The sequence below is a fragment of the Vombatus ursinus genome, unplaced genomic scaffold, assembly GCF_900497805.2.
Source record: "Vombatus ursinus unplaced genomic scaffold, bare-nosed wombat genome assembly UNPS02001419.1, whole genome shotgun sequence".
NCBI lineage: Eukaryota > Metazoa > Chordata > Mammalia > Diprotodontia > Vombatidae > Vombatus > Vombatus ursinus.
The window spans coordinates 29,818,615-29,842,175 of record NW_020941197.1 but is presented as its reverse complement, the minus strand read 5'-3'; the positions used below and the strand labels follow the sequence as shown (position 1 = coordinate 29,842,175).

The window sequence follows — 23,561 nt, the reverse complement described above, 5'->3', positions numbered from 1 at the left end:
GATGTTTGCTTCTTTGGAAGAAATTGATCTTAGCTGGCTTCCTTACTCTCCCTTTTCTTAATAACAGCCTTTGCAGTTAATATCCCAGACTGAACAACAAAAGAAATCTGGCCTTCTCCCTGATGGTAAAGGAAGCCTCGGAGGGGAAGGCCAATGAATACCACTGGCAGCAACTGCTACTTCCTGTCTCCAATGATCAAATGCTCTGTCTCCACGATTGTGCTAACATTTGGAGCTGGAGATTCCCATTTGGGAATCATCTGCATAGTGGCAGTAATTCAAGATATGGGAGGTGATCAGATCTCCAAGGGAGAGATTGTATAGAGAGAAGAGAGGCCTACAGAGATATCTAAAATGAGAGAAAGATTATGTGTGATCTGTGGTCCTGGAAAGAGATGGGGAAGGGTTAGTATCATTGGATCACTGGTAGGGTTCAACTTGTCAAGGAGGATGATCAGAAAGATGGCCTCACCCTTCTTAGTGAAAGAGAAGGAAAGATATCATTTGCAAAAGAGAAGGAGTTGGGGGTGGGCATGGGACCTTAAAGACAGGAGAAAGTTTGAAATAGCTGCTATGAGAAGGAAGCATGTTGTAATGGAATTAGAACACCTGGATTGATTATCTTGTCTTGATTATCACTAACCAGCCACGTGACCTAGGACAAGGTACCTTACTTTTCTGGGCCTCAGTTTCTGTACCTGTAACATGAGTGTGTTGGACTAAACCAGAGGTTTTTTAGCTATTTTTTTTTCTTTGCCCCTTTGGTAGTCTGGTGAAACCTGCACACTACTCAGAATAATGTTTTTAAATGCGTAAATTACAATACATAGGCTTACAAAGGAAACTAGTTCAATTGAAATTCAGTCATCAGAAAAATTTACTGAAAGTAAATTCATAGCCACCAGGTTAGGACACCTTGGTTGAGACAGTCTCTAAGGTACATTCTGGCCCAAACATTCTATAGTTCTATGAGTCTATCAGAAATGAACAGAGGGATTGTTAAGCAGCAGTAAGGGTCAATCTGAAGTTAAATAGAATAAATTTATAGTAGCATGGTAGCATGACTGTTTAGCAGTGCTCAGGACTAAGAATTGAGAAGGTGGATGGCATGGCTACACTGTTTTACATGGTTGGTGATAATAACAATTACAATAATGACTAATATTTCCATAGCCTTTGAAGTTTTATTTATATTTTGTGGAACCAAAAGTTATCCCAAGGGTTAAAGTGAGGCATGGGAAATTACGTTTGGAAGCACACAGGCTGGAGACTCTCTTCATCTCCCTTCCACAAGAACCTGGGCTTTTACAGGTAGAACTTCCACCTCATCTTGCCTGGTGCCAGGCCTCCATAATCACTTCCTGGCCACTACTACACCATTCTCTCCCATCCCCTTCTAACTTATGACTTGTATTCCCCCAATAGAATGTAAGCTCATTGAGGGTAGGGCTGTCTTGCTTACTTAGAGTTGTATCACCAGTTCTTAATCACAGTTCCTGCTAAATAGTAAGTACTTAATAAATGATTTTTAATTTATTAATTCATAATGTGACAGATTAACAATGGGAGTGTCAGAGATATTGAGGGAGGAATAACATTACAAACTTGGTGATCTCATCAAATTCCAGTTCAATAAATTCAGTAAAGATTTATTAAATGTCTGCTATGTGCCAGGCACTGTGCTAAGTACGGATATAAATAAGAAAATAAAGGCAGTCCATGCTCCCAGAGAGCTTATAATTTAAGCTCTGACACAAAAGGATGACACACAAAAGGAAGCTGGAAAGCAGCAGGCAGTGGGGTGGAGAAGGGAGAGTTGGCGAGGACCAAGTGAGGGAGACATCATGCTTCATGGAGTCCAAACCAAGCACAGCTACTGACAGAGAGTGGACAGTTAGCTGAAAAGTTCAGCTCCCAGGCTGCTATAAAGGAAAGCTTTGGGAAGACCTTAGTGCTCCATTCTCTGGTCTCCAATCTGAAGGGAGAAGAAGCTGAGGGAGTTCAGAAGGTGCTGATCAGATCCCATACACTCCGTGATCATCTCTATGCAGATGATTCCCAAATCTGTTTTGCCAGCCCTCACTTCTTTCCTGCCCTCTAGTTTCAAATCACAGACTCTTGGACACCTTGAACTGGATGTTCCAGAGACGTCTCAAGTTCAAGATGTCCAAAACCAAACTGACTCATCATCTTACCTCCCAAACTCTACTCTCTCCTGAACTTTGCTGACCCTGTTAAGAATGCCGCCATCCTCGATGCTAGAGGAGGCACAATCTAACAGTCGTCCCTGACTTCTTGATCACAATGATAAGTCCATTCTGTAGCTATAGCTAAGTCTTGTCTCTACCTTTACAACATCCTTCATATACATCCTCTTCTTGCCACTCAGGCAGGTGCCACCCTGGTACAAGGCTCTTGTGACTTCACACCTGGACTACTGCAATAGCCTCCGGATTGGTCTCCCTGCTTCTTGTCTCTCCCTACTGCTCTATCGACCACTTCCTAAATGATAGATCTGAGCGTGTCACACAGATCCCCTTCCCCACCCCATTCAGTAAACTCTACTCTCCCTGTTACCTCCAGGATTAAATCTAAAATCTCTTCTTCAGCTTTTAAAGCACTTCCTAGCCCAGTCCCCTCCTACCTATCTAGTCTTCTTACACCTTCTGCGTACTCTTATAACCCAGCCACACTGGCCTTCTTACTGTTCCTCAAACCTGACGCTCTATTTCTTGACTGTGCATTTTCACTGGCTGTACCCCACATCTGGAATGCTCTTTCTTCTTGCTTCCACCTCCTGGCTTCCCTGACTCCCTTCAAGACTCAGATTAAATTCCACTTTCTCCAAGAGACCTTTTGCAGTCCACCTCAGTGCTAATGCCTTCCCTATGACATTACCTCTCATTTATATACTGTGTATTTCTTGTATGTGTATAGTTGTTTGCATGCTGTCTCTTCTATGAGAATGCAAACTTCTTGACAGTGGGTGCTGTTTTTGTCTTTCTTTTTATCCCCAGCCTGATCCTTGCTAAGTGCTTAATGAATTCCTATTGATAATGAGGTGGAGAAGGAAGAGGAAGATGAGGCAGTGGGTTGATGTCAATTGTGTTAATTAGTGTTCCAGTAGTGCCTTGTTATTAATTGAGGCTTTTTGAAGGGTTGCTTGGGATAACTCTGCTGGACTGGCCTTTAAAGGATCTCTTCTGGTTTGGGAGGCAATAGCATGTCATCTGGTGGAGACTCCCCAGGTCTGCCACCTTTCGATGAGATGATTAGTTGTGGGAAATGGAGTTGAGAAGACCACCTAAGGCTCCAGGGAAGTTCATATCCATTCGATCAATAAACATTTGTTTCTGTGCAAGGTACTGTGGAGCTAGGTGCTGGGAGGTGGGGCTGAAGGGAGAGGGAAAAGAAGGAGGGGAAAGAGAGGGAGAGTGAGAGAGAGAGGAACAGAGTGAGAGAGAGAGCAAGAAAGTGAGAGAGAGACAGAGATAGAGGAGACAGAGACAGAGAGAACAAGAGCTATGTGCCAGGTACTGTGCTGAGCACTGGGGATACAAATATCACCAATTCAGCCCCTACCCTCAGGGGAGATGATGTTGTGTATCAGAAATAGAAAATAGGCCAGTTTGACTGGACTGTAGTATAGGTGAAGGGAAAAAAATGTAGTAAGGTTGGAAAGGTAGGTTAGTGCTTTGCTGTGAAAGACTAAATGCAATAGAGTTTATAGTTGATCCTTGAAATAACAGGAAATCATCAGAGTTTATTGAATAAGGGAATAAGGTGGTCAGATCTATACTTTAGGAAAACCACTTTGGCATCTTTGTGGAGGATAGATTAGCATAGGGAGAAGCTTTAGACAGAAAGAACAATCAGGAGGCCATTGTAATAGTCGAGGAAAGAGACCCATTGCTCCAGTTCATTCTTGGGAGAGGGAGGGTCCTCAGCCTCAGGAACAGGATATCACGCTTGGACCCTACCACTACAGCCTAGAAAAGGCTATTTAAAAGCAGAAACATTATCTCAGCAAGAACAGGGAAACATACAAAAAATACGTCATCCAGCCAATGTTTCCAGTGTACAGCAAAGCCTTATTTGTCGGGCAGGGTTGGAGAATGCGATATTCTGGGTAAATGAATTTGCAACCTAATCGAAGTCTAACCTTTTACGTGTCCAAACTTTACTTTAACTTTTCCCTTGCTTTAGTAAATAAAGTGTATTTAGCACAATTTAACCTTTTCTTGATGACTCTGGGTCATCATTATAGATATGCTCAAGGGTCTTTGAAGATATTTAGTACTCAGTTTGCCCTTTCCTTGAATTCCCTCACTGCTCTACTATCCAACTTGGTGTTTATTTAGTTTCTTCCCCTTTGTCTACTTCTGTTTGTTAGATTCAATAATCTGTTTTTCATTGACCCCTTCCCTTCCAATCTGCTATCTATAGCCTCTGCTTTTTGTGTCCCACTTCCCATTTGTAGCTCAGGGCAGAACTGAAGGTTGAAGACATGAAAAAATGCTCTAAATCATTATGATCAGAGATATGCAAATTAAAACAGCTTTGAGATGATATTTTTACACCTATCAAATTGGCTAAAATGATTGAAGGGAAAAGCAACAAATGTTGGAGGAGATAGAGAAAAATTGGGACACTGATTCATTGCTGATAGAATTGTAAACTGATCCTGTTATTTTGGAAAGCAATTTGGAATTTTGCCCAAAGAGTAATATTAAACTGATTATACCCTTTGACCCAGCAATACCACTACTAGGTTTTTTTCCAAAGATTATTAGAGAAAAAGGAAAAGAACCTAAATGTTACATAATATTTATAGTAACTCTCTTTGTGATGCAAAGAGTTGGAAATTGTGGGGATGCCTATCATTTGGGGAATGGCTAAACAAGTTGTGGTATATAATTGTGATGGAATACCACTGTGCTATAATAAATGATGAGCTTGATGATCTTACAAAAACATGGATAGACTTGCATGAAATAATGAAGAGTGAAAAGAGCAGAAGGAAGAGAACAATAATAGCAATATTGTTTTAGGAATAACTTTGAGCGAATAAGTAATTTTGACTGTTGTAAAGTCTGTTGACCGTCTATGTTATCTGTATCCAGAGAAAGAATTGATAAATAGAAGTATGTATAGAATGATTTTATATGTTTATACATATTTGTGTCTGATGGTTGCCATCTCTAGAGTGGGGAGGGAAGAAAAAAAAGAAATTTACATGATAACTTTATTATATATTTAAAAGGAATAACAAATTGTACATAATAGATTTGCAGTTTCATGTGCAATCATCTTTTTTATTATACTATGTAATGAAAATACTTGCTTTATTTCATAAATTAAAAATAAAATAAAATTTTTTAAAAAGATAAAAAATGACTGAAGGCTGCCAGGGGAAGCCTGATAATCAATCCTTAGTTTTGTATGCAAAATTACTTTGACTAGGGGAGGAGGTTGTTTCATGAATCATGAATATATGTATGTTGGATAGAAACTGGATGACCATCCTCTTACTGATGCTGTGTAGTTTCAAATCATTGAATACCATGGTCTCCAAGGGATTAAAGTTGTTGCTCACTCAAAGAGCAATGGAGAGGGACATGAATAGTTTGTAAGACATTGCCAGCCACAAATTGTGCAAGAGAATAAATATAAAGGATGTTATCAAGAAGTTTTATGATTGAAAAAGGAGATGGGCTGGTTATGTGATGAAAATTAATGAATGTCCTTTGATTCCATGCACTGATATCCACAAGATGGTAAGACACCTAAAGGAAGGCCACCACCACAGTGTGTGGACCTCCTGTGGAAGATTAATGGCCAATTGTCCTTCATTCCTTTCCTGGCCTTGCTTCTGACTCTTTGGACTTTGACACATTGCATGTACTTTTCAGCTCCTTTTTATATGTTGTCTTCCCCATTAAGCTCGTTGAGGGCAGGAACTGTCTTTTTGCTTGTATTTATATCTCCAGGGCTTAAGCACTTAATAAATGCTTATTGATCACTTGACTTAACTAGATATGGAATAGCAACATGGATAAGATTTCAGATCCGTTGGAATAAAAGAACATTACTACACTTCTTTCTTAGGCATAGCTGTTTGGGCTTTGTGTCCTCTGTTTTCATCAGTGCTGATTCTTGAGGTTTTCGTTAACTTCCAGGTTTGAGGTGACATCAGACAATTGAATTAGCTGAAGCTCTGACCTGTGGATAACTGACTGTTGCTATAAAGAAACTGTTTTCATTATGGTTACTGGGGAGACTTAATAACTATGCAAATAGTGACCATTTGCAGAAATGTTACATTATTGAAGTATTGATACTATAATAGTAGTATTGGGGTACAGAATAACATCCTGAATTCTAGAACACCAATTTGCAATGATGTCTCAGGTGAAAATTATTATAATTAATTCTACTTATTCCGTACTTAACGTAACTAAAAATTGAAATTTGCTGTTACCGCAGTATTTTTCTTAGAGATTGGCAGTGTCATACTCATGAAATGCCAGTTTTTTCCATCATATATATTAATTTTGGATTTAGCATCTTTTCCCCTTCCCCCTTCTTTATAGTGTTATGATACTGATTAATTATGTAGATATTATGGATGTAGTATACCTGAGTTTCAGCAGATCATAGGACCATAGATAAAGAACTGGAAGGGATCTCAGAAGCCATGTAGTCCAATTCCATCTTTTTATTTGTTTTAACAGATGAGGAAACTGAGACCATTTAGCTTAAGTGACTTACTCAAGTTCGTAAAGGTGATAAGTGTCAGAAGTGGGATTTGAACCCATCCCTCTGACTCCAGAGCCTCTGCCCTTTCACTTGTACCATGCTGCTTTTCTATATATGACAGAAAATTTCACAATGTCCCTATAGACAAGGTAGAAAGATGTGGGCTAGATTATATATAGTATGTATTGGCGAATTTAGATATAGTTGAATGACTGGACCCAGTGACATTTTGGAGGGAGGATTCTAATGGAATGTCCCAGGGTGCTGTCCTTGGTTCTGCCCAGTTCAGCATTTTTTATCTATGGATGAAGGCAGATGGTCAGCTTACCAAATTTGTGAATGACATGAAGCTGGGAGGGATGTCTAATATGCTGGATCACAGAATAGGGACCATAAAAGATTTAAATCGACTGTAATGATGGCTCAAATCTAAAGATATAAGATTTCGTAGGAATAAATGTAAAGCTCTATATTATAGCTTAAGAAAACCAATTACAGAAGTGTCTGTATTAACTTGTAAAAATTGGGGAAGGGGGGTAGGATGGAAATGAAAAGGATAGTACCAAGTTAATATATATAATAGTGGGTTGAGACATGGTTAGGCTTTTTGGGGAGCAGAGGTTTACTTACTTTGCTTGCCCTTGGAGGGCAAAAGTAGGAGCAATGAGTGGAAATTGTAGGCAGATTTTGACTTGATGTAAGGTAAAAACTGGATCAGTTAAAGAGTGGAACGAGCTTCCTTTGTCTGAAAGTCTTCAGGCAGAGGCTGGCTGTTTTAGAGGGGAGTCCTTATTAGGTACAGATCTTAAGATTATTTATTTGTTTGTTTGTTTTGTTTGTTTTGTGCTATAATACCTTTCAGAACTTCAACATGGGTGTTTCCTGATGATGACTTTCATTTTCTAAAAATTCAACTGAAAAAGAAGGAAACTATAACTCATAGGCTCCTTCAAAACATTCTCTCAACCTGGCATTTAATGCCATTCACATCCTGTTGCCTGTCTACCTTTCTAGTCTTATTTCATATTACTTCTCATATAATTAGCATTTCAGTCAAATCCATCAAAAAGAATCTATTAAGAGCCTGCGATATGCCAGGCATTATGCTAGGCACAGGGGCATGTGAAGACAAAAATAAAGGAAATCTTGCTTTTAAGGAGCTTTCATTCAATCAGGAGAGACAGCATGTACTTATATAAGTAAATATGAAATAAGTAGCATTGGAGGATTAGGAGAAAGACATTATGCAGAAGGTGATACTTGAGCTGAGTATTGAAAGAAGTGAGGGATTCTGGGAGAAAGAAGGAAAAAGCAAGTGCAAAGGCATGGAGATATAAGGGATGGAGTTCTGTGGGTCAGGAACAGAAAGTACAGTTTGGCACGAGTGTAGATTGCAAAGAGAGTAATTTATAGTCAAGTAGAAAGATAGGTTGGAGTCAAGTTGTGATGGTCTTTAAAAACCACCCAGAGGAGTAGAGTTTACTTACATTTTATCCTAAAGCAGATGTGATGTAATTTTGGATGGGGAGGCACTAGCAACTGGGGAGAACTGAGAACAATTTGATACAGAAAGTGGTACTTCAGAAGGTGAATCTTAAAGGAAACCAAGGAGAGCATTCTAGAGGCTGAAGGGACAACCACCACAGAAGCAAAGAGACAGGCAGGGAGGTTGGATGCCATGAGGAACAGCAAGGAGGACAGTTTGGCTAGATAATGGAGTGTGTAAAAGGAGGCTGGAAAAGTTGATTGGGGCCAGGTGTGAAGACCTTAAAATGCCAAACCAAGGAGTTACAATTAAGTCAAAAGATGATCAGAAGCTGCTAGAATTTATTATCTGGGGAATGACATGGTCAGACCTACACTTTAGGAATATTACTTTAAATGTGCAGGGGATTGGTGGGAGTGGGGATGGATTGGAAGCAAAGAAACTAGTAACATGTTGGACTATTGCAATAGTCCAGGGGAGAGATGATGAGGACCTGAACTAGGGCAGAAGCCATGTAAGTGGATTGAAAGGGATAAGTGTGGAAGATAAGGCACAAGTATGTGACATGCCACATGTTTTCTCATGCCTGAAATCTATTCCATTTTTCACATCATAGAATCCTTCAGAGCTAGTGTGCTGCCTCCTTTTTGATATGAAGTATTTTGATATGAAACCTTTTTGATATGAAGTTTTGAAATAACTTTGTATCAGCTCTGTATGTTCATTACCATTTACTAGCTTGTGTACGTATTGTTTCTCTCTAGTAGAATGTAAACTCTTGAGGGGAGGACCTGTTTCATTTTTTTATCTTTGTATCCCCAGCTCTTACCACAGTACCTTTGCACATAGTAGGTGCTTAATAAATATTTGCATATTCAGCTAGGTTTCTCTTGACTAGAAATTCTCTTCAAAGCTGCTTTAAAAAAAATTCTCCTTTTCTTTTCCACCTCTAAATACTTTTTTTGTCACTATCCATACAGACCAAATCCAGGGAACAGTTACCCTACGTAATATCAGCTCTGTCTCTTCTGGCTTATACCAGTGTGTGGCTTCTAACGCCATCGGGACCAGCACTTGTCTCTTGGATCTTCAGGTCATTTCACGTGAGTCTATCCAAGGCCAATGTTAGTGTTTCCTGGTTGTAGATCAAGAAAGCATGGATTCAACCAGGTATCTTGAGGAGTGGGGTATTCTGATTAGTCAGTCAATAAATATTTATTAGTTACCTACTATGTACTAGGCAGTATGCTAAGCCTTGGGGGATACAAAAAAAAGCAAAAGAGAGTCTCTGCCCTCAAGGAGCTCATAATTTAATGGAATTAATTAATTAATTAATGATTACTTAAGAATTAGAGAGAAAGCCCTTCTCTCTGTTACAATACCTTCTGCCAATTGTACTTGAAAATTTTTCTGATGTGTGATTTCATTAGGCAGCTAGGTGACTCAGTGGATAGAGTTCTGGATTTGGAGTTAGGAACACCTGAAATCATATCTGGCCTCAGACACATACTAACTGTGTGACCCTGGGCAAGTCACTTAACCTCTGTTTGCCTTAATCTACTGGAGAAAGAAATTGGAGAGGCAAACCATTCCAGTATCTTTGCCAAAAAAAACCCATGGACAGTATGGTCCATAGGTCCCAGAAGAGTCCTATGTAGGTACAGTGGATAGAGAGCCAGGCATGTACTTAGGAAAACTCATCTTTACAGGTATTGATGAGATAAAAGTCATCCATTCACTTCTTTCCCAAGTTCAAATCTGACCTCCGACTCCTCAATCTCCTCAATCCTATTTGCCTAAGTTTTCTTAACTGTAAAATAAGATGTAGAAGGAAATGGCAAATCACTCCAGTATCTCTGCCAAGAAAACCCCAAATGGAGTCATGAGGAGTTAGTTGGACATGGCTGAAAAGACTGTGATTTGCCCAAGGTCACACAGACAGGCTGTGTCAGATGAAGGACTTGATCCCAGGTTCTCTTGACTCTGAGACCAGCTCTTTCTGCTATGCCACCGTGGCTCAGCAACCACATTATGATGATTAAATTTTCTTCAGCCTCTATATATGCAGAAAATGTAGGAAACTGGGTTGAATTTTTGCTGACCCTATGATGAATCCTAGCTGTTGTTGTTCAGTGGTTTTCAGTTGTGTCCAACTCTTTGTGACTCCATTTGGGTTTTTTTTTTTTTTTTGGCAGAGATGCTGGAGTGGTTTGCCTTTTCCTTCTCCTGCTTATTTTACAGATGAAGAAACTGAGGCAAACAGGGTTAAATGACTTGCCCAGGGTCATGCAGCTTGTAAGTGTCTGAGGCCAGATTTGAACTCATGAAGATGAGTCTTTCAGACTCCAGGCCCAGCACTCTATTCACTGCACCACTTAGGTGCTTATATGATGAATCCTAGAATTTTTTTTTGAGGGGTAAAGTGTGACATAATCTATGTTATCATTTGTGTCTTTTATAAAGGTGGAATGAAAATCCTAGACAGTTTGTTAATGGGGATTCCAGTTAATTGAAGTTTTATTGTATATGAGTGAAACAGACTGGGCAATTGTACATATTAAGCTTTAGATGCTTTCTTGGTAGCATCTCTTGTGTTCAAGTAATGCTGAGCCAATGCTGTGCCAATGCTGTTGTTCTTTCTTTTCTCAATGCATGTCACAGCCCAGCCCCGGAGCCTTGGTGTCATTGCAGGGGTGGTTAGCAGCGCCGCGGTTGTCGTCATCCTATGTCTTACCTTGATGCTTGTGGCATTCTTTTACTGGAGAAACAGAAATAAAGAGGAAGAGGAGGAAGAGATCCCTAATGAGATAAGGTTTGTCTGAGTTTGGGACTTGGTGACATAGCTTTAGGTTGTCATATTTCTGTTAACCTTAGTAATGAAAATTTTCTCACTGGTTTTTCAACCATGGTTTTTAAGATTACAACAGTGACCAATACCAATGTACCATTTTTCAGGTCCTAGTATATATTTTGAGGCCACTGTCAATATCCTAAGGATCATTTCTTTAGGACAAACTTGTATAGAGGTGCTCATGTGCTCATGTATACGTGTATGTATATGTATAGAGGTGCAAGGTGCTCATGTATACACCATCCCATCTTACCTACATAATCTTGTGACATGATGAAAAAATACCATTTTGATTCTGAGACTGCATCCTTTGTTGCTGACTGTTTTGTAGCTTTGGGATTGGATTTTCAAATGGCAATAACATCATCAAATTCCAGTTAATTGGAATTTTGTTGTTGTTGTTGTTGTAATTTTGTTTTGTAATTTGTTTTTTTTTCTCAATTTTCCACTATGGCTACAGATCCTGCTTAAGTGAACTTTTCTGGTGTCCTTTTTCTTCCTCAATCAAAATATCAGAAGGAACAATTTTTGATGCATAGAATCTATCACTGATGTGGGACACAAGCCTGATGAAAGTATGAATCAAATAGTGTAATATTAGAACTGCTCTCTTCATCTGTTTTTAAAAACTTTTTAAATTGATAGGGATAAGGACCAGACCTGTGATAACTAGCTCCCTCTATGCTAGTGCAGGTTGGCACTTTCTTTGCAACTTGGAATCTTAGAAGATTGCTTAGAGCACTGACAAGTGAAATTATTTATCCCAAGGCACAGCCAATATGTGTTCAAAGTAGTACTTGAAACTATGTCTTCCTGAATCTGAGGCCAGTGCACTATTCACCATGCCACATTATCTTACTTTACCTTTTGTTCTTATGTCAGATTCCTTTATAAATAAATAAATTCCTTTATGTCAAATTCCTTTATAAATATAAATAAATGCTTTTTCATTGGCCTTCCAAGCGAGTTTTCCCTTTCCCCAAAGATAGTTTTTTTTTCCTTTAATTCAAAAGAACCAAAACTTCCAACTTTGTTTGATGGCATATGTTACATCCCACTCCCATGATCCCCTGCTTCTTCAGTGTAAAGAGAGAGGTGCATCTTCTCATCCCTTCATTGTGTCAACCACCAGGCCTAATTCTTTATATACTTTAGGATATAAAAATGCTTCAGCACAAGCAACACTATGGCTTCCTTTTGTCTTGCTGTCTGTATCTCTGATTATGTGGGGCTTTGTCGTCTTGATCACAAGGGACTGACAATGGAAAGAGTATGTCATATAAGATATCCTACTATCTCCTTCAGTTTACAAATTTCAGATTTTGCTCCTCAGCCCAACAAAAAGCATAGTCAATCCTACAGAAAACAAGTGATCTAGAATTTCATTTTAGTCTCTTTGTTTTGCAGCATGCATATATCTCAGTGAGGGTACCCTTTCCCCACCTTGTGCTTGGGCCCTGTGAATGACAACCTCTCCACCTTTTGCCCTTATCTTTAGAATGTAAGCTCCTCAAGAGTAGAGATTGTTTCATTCTTTGTGTTTGTATCCCCAGTGCTTGGCACATGGTAGGCTCTGAAGAAGTACTTGTTGATTGATTGGTCATGACTTTTGTTTCCTCCCTTTTCTCTTTCAACCCTGTCTAGGGTCATACTTTCCTCCTTGATATAAAATTGCATATGAGAAGTAAAGTAGAGGAAATAGTAAAAATGCCACAGAAACAGAAAGCAGAAAAGAGTCAAATAAAAGTGGATTGTAAGGGAAGGATAACAAGCCCAGTTTTGAACATGTCATGTTTCTTGTGCTAGTAGGACATACAAGTGAAGATACTTTGGCCATTGAACATACAGGCTCATGAAAGAAAAATGGGGCTCGAAGATAGAGATTCAGGAGTTATCTCTGTTGAAATAATACTTAAACCTACCCTAATTTGGAGGCAAATGAGGTTACCAAAGGAGCAGGTAGAAGAGAATGAAGCCAAAAACAGGTCTTCAAGGATCACTCACCTCAAGGGGTCAAGAAGAGGAGGGAGTGCTAGCAAAGTAGATAAAAAAGCTGTTAACTAGATGGAGAGCCAGAAGAGAGTGCTGTCCTAAAGTCAGGGGGCAAAAAGTATTCAGGAGGAGGGCGGGGTTGTTAATGAGAAGTGCTACAGAGAGGTTAGGGAAGAGGAGGCCTGAGGACTGAGAGAGAATAAACAACAACAACAACAAAGAATTGGGTTGGTGAGTAGGTGAGTAGGAGAACTCAAAGATTCTCCCCATTGAGAGAATATTTTCAACGTATGATGAAGGCAGGGAGAAGGAGGAACCAGGTTGTTAAGGGGCTGTATGTATCAAGAAAGTATGTATTGAGAAAGTGGATGTTTACATCATATGTGTACAACTTTTAAAAAAATGGTATTTAAAGAGAAGGAGAGATGTAGGGCTATAACTAGGTTGATAGAAAGGTCAAGGGAGGGCTTTTTAAGGATTCAGGAGAGATGGGAAGGAGCCAATGCAGAGAGAGAAATTGAAGATAAATGAGAGAGAAAAGATAATTGCTGGAGTGAGCTTGTGAAGGAGATAGAAGGGAAGAGGTCATGGGTATGGGTGAAGCACAGGTTCTTAATGTAGGGCCCTTGAACTTGTAATTTTTTTTTAACATTTTGATAACTCTATTTTAGCATAATTGATTTCCTTTGTAATCCTATGTGTTTTAGTTTGTACATTTAAGAATATTATTTTTAGAAGGGAGTCATAGACTTCACCAGCTGAAGGGGGGGGGTCCATAACATAAAAAAGACTAAGACCTGAGGTAAAGAGATTAGTTTTAGGAATCCTTCTGTGTCCACAGGGAAAGAGTAGAGACTTGGTACTGATACTGAGACTTGTAGAGGAGGGGAAAGTGGGACATCCCTTTGAATGGCCTCTGTCTTCTCAGTGAAATAGGCTAAATCATTTGCTGTAAGTGTCAGGGATGGGTGGTAAGGAAAGTGGAGTTCTTTCTCCCATCTGGAAAGGTGGGGGCTTGAGAAAAGAAGAAAAGGTTTAGAACAGCTGCTGTGGAAAATGAGCTGGGGAGTCAGTGGAAGTAGCTAAGAGGACAGTTAAGCAGCAGGAGGGTCCCAGAAGATGTTATGCATTGTCAGTTGGTAATGAACTTTGTAGATCTTAAGATGCCAAATATAGCTGTGAGTTGTTAAGATTATTGTTGTGTCACTACCTTCAGAGATGCTTGTGTAGGAAGAAAAAGAATTTATACGTGGTAGCTCTTAGCCAGGCTCTTGGTCATAATGCTATTAGGGGCATTGTGGTATGGCTTGCCGTGAGTATGGTGCATTTCACAGAGGATGCATTAGAGAGAACAGTAATCACTATTCAGAGAAAGTTTCATATGTGATGAAATAAATTTATGTATGAGATGAAGAATGACATCTAGACCTTTCATGTGATGGTCTTCCCAGGTGGGATCATATTAATATTCATTTTACCCATCAGGTAGTTTAGATTGAAAACATAATTGGGCTCAGGGAAGATCTGTGCAGATTTGTGGATAGTAGAGTCATAAGTTAAGGGAAACAAGATATGATTTGGGGATATATTCTTCAATTTTTGAGGTTTATGTTATCTGTCCAACAAATTATTCTTCGATGATACTATTAGAGACAGAATACTGAACTCCACAGATTTTAAGTCAGATATAGTATGGCGAAGGAAAGAAAAAAAAGTCTTATTATCCTTGAGAACTCATAGGGAAATGGAAATGAAGCAAATGGCATATTTTAAACCTTGCGTGTTTAATGAATGTGTTAAGGTCAAATGGATTAATTGTCCATTTGAATAAAATTTCTTACTGAGGTTGTGTTGAACAATTAAATGCAATGTAATATAGACCATAATACAATAATGACAGTATCCTTTTCAGAGTGAACGTTAGGTTAAGTGTGATTCTTATTATACTGTGGAGTCATTCCTCTCCTTTTCCCATTCCCCCCATCCTTTAGAAACTCATTATGTTGAAAGTTAATGGGGAAAATCTTATTTTATAATAACAGATCTTCACTTGCAGACAGTTTTCCAGGAACACATTTATTTTACAGGTAAATTGAAGTCAAGCTATGGTTAACAAGTCTTGACAGTGTAGGCCACATATTTTTTCTTCAGTAATAGTGTTTTGAATATTTGAGTCACTGAGATAACTCAGATTTAACTATGCACTTCACTTTGCTATGAAGATATTAAAGCTGAAGGCCATCAGCGGTCATTCATTTAGCAAATGGGGCCTATGTTGACCTCTCTCTTTTCAGTTTTGCATTTAACTGATGATTGTACCTCTGATTTAGCCCCTTCACAGATGGAGTCTGGCAAAAGGTGAAATTGTTTGTGTTTACTCTTTTGTTACTAAGACTAGTTGTCTTGTACTCTTTTGATATAAAGGGGCTTTAATGAGGACAGCAACCATTTGTTAAGTAACTGTACCATTATGCTGAGAACAGAAGTATCAACAAAGGTTCATTTTGATAATTTGTTGATGGATTTCACTCTAACACATGCACAACTTTATTTTATTTTATTCATTTTTGTCACATATTAAGTTCCAATCTATTTCTCTCCTTCCCCACCTCACACTAGAGAAATCCACCATTTGATACAGATTTATAAATATATGTAAACCATACAATGCATACTTCTAATTATCAGTTCTTTCTTTGGAGGGGGATAGCATGTTCCTTAAAAGGTCTTTTCTAGTTATTCTGAGTATTTATAATACTGTTACTGTATCCAATGTTCTCTTGGCTCTACTCATTTCACTTTTCATTATTTCATTCAAGTCTTTCCATGTTTTCCTAAATCAGCCAGTTCATCATTTCTTACAGCACACATGCCCAGCTTTAAAGACTCAGTGCCCCAAACTTAGCTGATTCACTATGCTAAATTATTCCAGTTTTAATCAAAACAAGTCTATGAACTTAGAATCCTAGAATTGGAAAAGAGTGAAATGGCCTGGCCCAGTAAATGATGGGTCTTACTTACAAGAGGTCTTTAATCAGAGACTGGATGACTATTTGTCATATTGTTCAAGGGAAAGAACTCTAGATTAGAAGTCACTGGACTTGAGCTTCAATTCTGATCATTCTTCTTACTACTTGTGTGACCTTGGGTAAGTTATTAACATCTGTGGGCCTGAGTAAAGAGTAGGTGTTATCTCATTTGATCCACACTACAACCTTGTGAGGTGTGTGCTATTATTATCCCTATTTTACAAATGAGGAAACTGAGGCTGAGAGAGGTCTAATGACTTGACTTAGGTCACACAGTTAAGTGTCTGAGACAGGATTTGAACTTGAATCTTCCTGACTCCAAGGTCCAGTTCTCTATCTGTTGTGCCACCTAGCTGCCAGGAAGACCCAAGTTTGAATCCTGCCACAGACACTTGCTAGTTGTATAGTCCTAAGCAAGGTACTTACTCTCTCTCATCCTGTTTCCTTATCTTTAAAGTGGGGATAATAATAGTTCCTAGACCATAGGGTTGTAGAGTAGCAAATGAGATAATACAGAGATAGGTACTATACTTTGTAAATGTTTAAGCTCTGTTATATAAATGTTTGCTATTATTCTGATGTCGATAAAGTGGCCCCTCACCAACATCTGAGCTCCACTCAGGCCATAGTGATTATAGGAGCCAGAAAAGCTCTAAACAGAATACTCAGGGACTCTGTTAGATCCTGCAAAGCTATGCCAAATCCATCAGCCTAAGTTCGGAGTGAAAGACAGGACAAGAATGTGAGCAAGCTGAGGGAAGCATATGAAGTTTTTAATGAGTTAGAATGGAGCGCACATGGGACTTTGAACTGAAAAACCTGGGTGAAGTCCTGATTCCATTACTTATTAGCCATGTAGCTTAGGACCAGTGACTTTGAAGTTTAAAACCCCACTTTCCTCATTTGTAAAATGAGGAGAACGATACCTGCTGTGCATACTCCACAGATTATTATGGTTCTGGGAGAAGAGTTATTATTATTATTATTACCACTATAATTATTATCATCATCATAACAACTACCTTTCAAAAGGACTTTTTACGTTCAAAAGTGCTGTCATATTCATTCTCTTATGGAACCTCCCTGACTGTTAATGCTCTTTCCTGCCTCCAGTTATCTTGGATATATTTGTATTTTGGCACATTTTGTGTCCCAGCAGAATGCATGCTCCTTGAGAGCAGGGTCTGTGGCTCATTTTTATCTCTGTATACCCAGTACCTTGCATGGTGCTTTGCACAGAGAGGCCACTTAATGAACGTTTATTAAATTTAGCTAAATAATAAATAGCAAATTAGAGTATGGGTATGGAAGTAATTTGCGTCTGTGAAGTGCTATACAGATGAAAGGTATTATTATAATTATTATTATTGGCAAATTGAAATGATTTGATTACCTCTTCAGTACACCTGGGGTGGATCCTACACTTAGGTCATTGTTCTGGGAGAACCATGGTCCTATTTAGTTGGCAAGATGGTCTACAATGAAGAATAAGAATAGCTTAATAAGACCAGTTAGGTTCTTAATCAAAAGAGGTAATATGTGTAAAATGCTTTGCAGAACTTAAGGTGCTGTATGACTGTTAGCTATTCTTATTGTTTCAATTCTGGTTACTTCCTTGTATGACACAGAGGATCATAGATTTAAATGTGGAAAGGATCTTAGACATTATCTAGCACAGCCCCTTCTTTTGAAAATGAGAAAACTCAGGCTCAGAGACGTTAATAACTTGCCCACGGTCACACAGCTAGTAAGAAGAATGGTCAGATTTGAAGCCTGAGACCTGTGACTTCTAATCTAGAGTTCTTTCCCTTGATAAGTCCTGAGGGAAAGCATCACTTTCTTATACCATACCTGATCTAATTAACCACTTGTAAGTCTACTTGGGTTGTTCCATTGGCCATAGCCAGAGATTAAGTTAATCATTTCTTGACTGGTGCTCCTGGAATGGAGATGTCCAACAGATTCCTTTTTTCTATTCTCGTACAAGGTAAATTGAAATAATGGAGGTATTGGGAGAGATTCTGGGCAACTCTAGAAGTTCATATCCCACCTTTACAGGGGAGAAGAGGAGCATAGGATTTAAACTGAGAAAGGACTTTTCAGATCATGTAGTCCATCCCCAGGTGAGGAAACTAGGACTTAGAGACATGAAGGAATTTGCCTAGGGTTGTGTTGATATTAGTGATGGTGGATTTGGAGTGCTGGGTTTTGGACTTGAGTGACTTATCATCTTATTACTTTTGTGACCATAGGCAAGTCATTTCACTGCTATGAACCTCAGGTTTTCTTCCTTGTGAAATGACTTTCTACACATCCTGCTTATCCTATTCTCTGTACTTGATCCTTGGACTCTGCATCATCATGCTTATCTCAATGTACCAAGAACTCAGTGCCTCTGTTCCTGGAACTCTCCACTCGCTGGTGCCTCAATTTATATCTATAAGACTCTCACTTCCCTGCCTGGATCAGCCCATCTTCTACCTTCCTTTGTCTGAAAATGATATAAATGCCCTCCTTGCTTTCCCCAAATTGAGCTGTTTCAGCTTCGGCTGACTTCTCCATATGATCATGTTTGTACCTGCTTAATAAAGATCACTCTTGACTTTTACAGACCTCTAGGATCTCTTCCAGCTCTAAGTTTATGATTATCAAGTTAAAGTATTGTTTAAGTTATTTCTTTAAGGCCCAATCAGTCCAATCCGACCCAATCTAACAAGTATTTATTAAGCACCTACTATGTTCAGGGCACTGTGCAAGTGTCTAAGAAGACAAAGACAAAAGAAAACAAAACAAAAACAACCTCTACACTTAAGGAATTTATATTCTACTGGGAGTTAGAGCATGTAAACAGAATAAAACGTGACTAAGTGAGGAGGGAGACAGTAACTGGGGGGTAGCAGGAAAAGCTTCCTGTAGGAGGCGTCATGTAAGTTAATAAATCTTGAAGAAAACCAAGTATTGTGAAAGGCACTGGTGAGAAGTGCATTCCAGGCACAGGGACAATAGTCCGTGAAGAAGCACTGAGGTAGGAAATGGAGCATAGGCCACTTGAGCTGGAAGGCAGAGGGTGTAAGTAAGTATTACAACTGAGACTGGAACCCAGGTATTCTTTTTTTTTAATTTATTTTTTTTCAAATGAAGATTAGCTTTGTCTCCTCCCTACCTGCTTTTTTCCTCCCACTTTACTTCAGTTGAGAAAGCAAGAAGAACAAAACCTGTTACAGTCATGTATAGTCAAGCAAAACCATTTTTTTTTTGCATTGGTCATTTATTTTTTGACCCGTGGCAGCCACCTGAGTTTAACTCCTGTATGAAAGAAATCCTCACCGTAACATAAATAATGAATGGTTAAAAAAACCCACCAAGGAGGGAGAATCTACCACTTCATAGGCAGACTATTCCATTGCAAAAAATTGCATTGGTCAGTTTGCAATCTGAGGTCCATCACCTCTATCAGGACAGGAGTAACTGATTTCATCATGAATTCTCTGGAATTGTGGCTGGCAATTGTGTTGATTAGAGTTCCTAAGTCTTTCAAGGTGATTGTCTTTATAATACTGTAGGTATTGATAAATTGTTCTCCTGGTTCTGCTCACTTCACTTTGCATCAGTTCATACAGATCACCCTAGATCTTTCTGAAACCATCTCCTTCATCATTTCTTATAGCACAATAGTATTCTATTACATTCATATACTGTAGCTTGTTCAGCCATTCACCACTTGATGGGCATCCTCCCAGTTTCCAATTCTTTGTCCCCACAAAAAGAGCTGCTCTATTTTTGTACATATGGGTCCTTTTCTTCTTTCTTTGATCTCTCTTTAGGACCCAGATCTTCTGACTCCCTGGCTGGCATTCTGTTTTGAGTCTAAAATGTCATGGAAGACTGAACCAGAATCACAGAATTTGAGAGTTGGAAGGGACTGTGGCAGCCACCTAGCCCCAGCCCAGTGTGAAAGGAATCCTCAATGTAGCATAAATGATGAGTGGTTGAAAACCTCCAAGGAGGGGGAATACACCACCTCTCTCAGTCAGACCATTCCATTTTGAGAAAGATCTAACAGTTAGGAGGCTTTTCCTGACATCAAGCCTAAATTTATCACTTTGTAAATTTTACTCATTGCTCTTTATTCTTCCCTCTGGGGCTGAGAGAAATAAATCTAATCCCTTTTCCACATGACAATCCTTCAAGTAATAGTTATCATTTAATACTGCAGATACTTGAAGATGGTTATCATGAATGTATGCATGAAAAAGCATTTATTAATCGCTTACTATGTGTGTCCTCTCTGAGTTTTTATTTCTCTAGGCTAATCACACTCACTTTCTTCAACTAGTCCTCATATGACATAGACTCAAGGCTTTTTACCATACTAGTTATTCTCCTCTGGACACTCCCTAGTGTTATCAATGTCCTTCTTAAACCATGGAGGCTAGAACAAGAGGGTTTGTGTTACACAGATGATTTTAGCCTTGGTATGAGTAAGCTGAACCCGTGGGGAATGACAGAAAATGAATCTTGATTAAATTATAAATCATATCATTGTTTCTTTCCAGGGAAGATGACCTTCCACCAAAATGTACTTCATCTGCCAAAGCTTTCCATGCCGAGGTCTCATCTTCAGAGAACAACACACTGACCTCTTCTAATACTTACAATAGTCGCTATTGGAACAACAACCCCAAAGTTCATCATACCATGGAGTCTTATGGCCACCTGGGAGACTTGCATCAGTCCTTCTCTCTCCACTCAGGCAGTGCCAATATACCATCTATTTATGCCAATGGAAGCCATCTGGTCCCACCTTCAGTGAAAACTCTGGTCGTGACTGCCAACAAAGCGCCATCACCACAGGTCACATCTCGGAGCAACGGCTCCATCAACCGGAAGCCTCGGTCACAGCACACACGCTCCTATGCCGTGAGTCAAACCACGCTAGAGCGAATTGGTGCGGTGCCCGTCATGGTGCCAGCCCAAAGTAGAGCAGGATCACTAGTATAGAGCTGAGGTAGTTCAGGAAAAGAAGATTTCACTATAGAAGGGGTAGAATGCTGGAAAGGAGATTGTTTTCCTCATCCTCACATGAGTTTAAAAAAAATGCATGGGAAAGAGCTGGATATTACTCCATCTTGAGATTTGAAAAAAAAGACAAAAGGAAGAAATGGGATGGAGACCCTCCAGCATGATGATTCCATTCTACCCTGTGGAATCCATCGGGTTCTTATTACAAAATTGAATCTCATAGATGTGCCAAGCCCAGGGAAGAAGTAAAGAGGGCAGGTAAAATCCAAATTCCAGTCCAGATGGGCTTATTCTCTAATCTATACCTAACTTACCTTTTTTTTACCTTTCTTTTTAAAAAAAGAATAAAGTGCCAGGTGGTGTTTGGATAATGAAAACCACTTTGGAAGAAAGATTCCTTTAGAGAAGTGATGTTCTAACCATCCCTATGGGAAGGGGGTGGGGCAGAAATGGTTCATATTGACACCGCCTCCCTCCTCAAAGTCTCAGTGACAAAAGCACACAGAGAGAACAACACTTAGTGAGAAGCAGAGAAAAAAGAAGGTAGCTCCACCGAGATTTCCCTTCCTGTTTATTTATTTATCTTTTCTCTTGAACCATCTCATATTTAGACCATTTCTCTAGTAGTTATAGATAGATGACTGCTTTTTCTTTCTAGGATTGGTTTTATGCCCATGGCTGCCATAGCTGTTTGTTTATTCATTATTCCCTGGGGACGAAAATATTTTGGAAAGAGGACTGTTTTTGGATGGGAGGGTGTGAGGCTAAGCAAGAAGAAGCAGAGGTAGGAGAATCAATGTTTATGCTTACTGAGTTAGGTGACATTTTTTTATCACCCAAGGGCTGTTTTATATTTTATTTTGTGGTTCATGCAGTTCAGGGAAGGCAGCCTTCCGGGGCTTTAGCATTATAGGGAACTTTCTCTGTATAGGGCTGTCTGTGGGTCTCCCTTGTTATTACACTAGGAGAGCAGCACACAATACCTCTTGCATTGAGGCAGATAACTTAATTCTCATTTGACAGATAGATGTTGCTAGACAGTTGGAAGGGGAGGGTGAAGTGAATTTGTTTTTTAAAGAAAAAATTTTTTTTTGGCAAAGAGAAAAGGCAGAGACAAATGGGAAGATGGGATAGTGGTGATGTTTTCCGAGGTTGTGATGTGCTCCTGCTCACAGTAAGTAAGGCCTGCCCAATCTCTGTGACAGCTCAGGGTTGCCATTTTGCACAGGGGTTTACCCGAAGGCATCTCATGCCACTGTAAAAGTATTCCTTTTCTCCAGAATGAACCAGCTTGGGCCTCTACACAGCCCAGATTCACTGGGAAATTTGCCAACTTTCCACACCGTTTTGTGCTGTGTAGACCTGCCCACAGGTAATGTGTTTGGTAACTGTAGAGCCTTATTCAAACCAGATTGCTAAAAGCACAAGCAGCTACTTCTGGGATATGATTACTTACTATGTAGCTTATCCAGAATACTGGACCCATAGTTCATTTTAAAGCAAGTTCTTCCAGGATATATCTGACCCTTCCTTTCCACTACCCTTTTCCACCCTCCCTACCACACACATCCTTTTTGATCAGCATAGTCATTTTTGGAGATGGCCTCCTGGGTCGTGATTTGACATGATCTTGTGCCTTTCTTGCACAAAAAGAAGAAAAAAATTCTTCCCTCCACCAGGATAATTTTTTAAGAAAGTCAGACTCCAAACCTCATCCTCCAATATCAGTATGGATTTGGATTTGCTTTTGTGTACTACTTATTATTCCATTTGACTGCTCTTGGCTTTGTAAAAATCTAAATAAATGAAGTGAATGTCTATACTTTTATAAAGTAAATGGAAAATTCTGATATTGTAAAGGAGACACTGTCAGCTGTTGTTCAGGAAGCTGTATCGGTCATTCTATAGAGAGAATCTTCTCTTGTATTTCTTTATTCTTTCTAATTGTCTAAAATTCAATAAAAGTTTATTCATATACAACAAGTGTCATTACTTTTGAAAAAAATATGATATTTTATTTTTTCCCCAATTATATGCAAAAACAGTTTTAACATACTTTTTTCAAATTTTGAGTTTCAATTTTTTTCCCTCCCTTCTTTCCCCCTCATTGAGAAGGCAAGCAATTTGACATAGGTTACATATGTGTAGTCATGCAAAACACATTTCCATGTAAGTCAGGCTATGAAAGAAAACACAAACAAAAAAACCCCAAGAAAAATAAAGTGAAGAAAAAGTATCTGATCTGCATTCAGACTCCACTAGCTCTGGAGATGAGCAGCACCTTTCATCCTAAGTCCTACAGAATTGTCTTGTATTATTGTATTGCTGAGAATAGCTAAGTTATTCACAGGAGATCATCATACAATATTGTTGTTATTGTGTACAAAGTTTTCCTGGTTCTGCTCATATCACTGTGAATCAA

General features: G+C 39.1%; 1 protein-coding gene across 1 annotated transcript in view; it reads left to right on the top strand.

The window, feature by feature from the left end:
• The window catches only part of IGSF11 (immunoglobulin superfamily member 11), a 189,020-nt gene extending 165,977 nt beyond the window's left edge, over window positions 1-23,043 (top strand). The window contains exons 5-7 of the mRNA XM_027867686.1: window positions 9,226-9,348; window positions 10,907-11,057; window positions 20,674-23,043. Coding sequence (XP_027723487.1) covers window positions 9,226-9,348; window positions 10,907-11,057; window positions 20,674-21,118 — 719 coding nt within the window. The 3' untranslated portion in view covers window positions 21,119-23,043. The remainder of the gene's footprint in view (window positions 1-9,225; window positions 9,349-10,906; window positions 11,058-20,673) is intronic.
• Window positions 23,044-23,561: the final 518 nt, after the last annotated feature.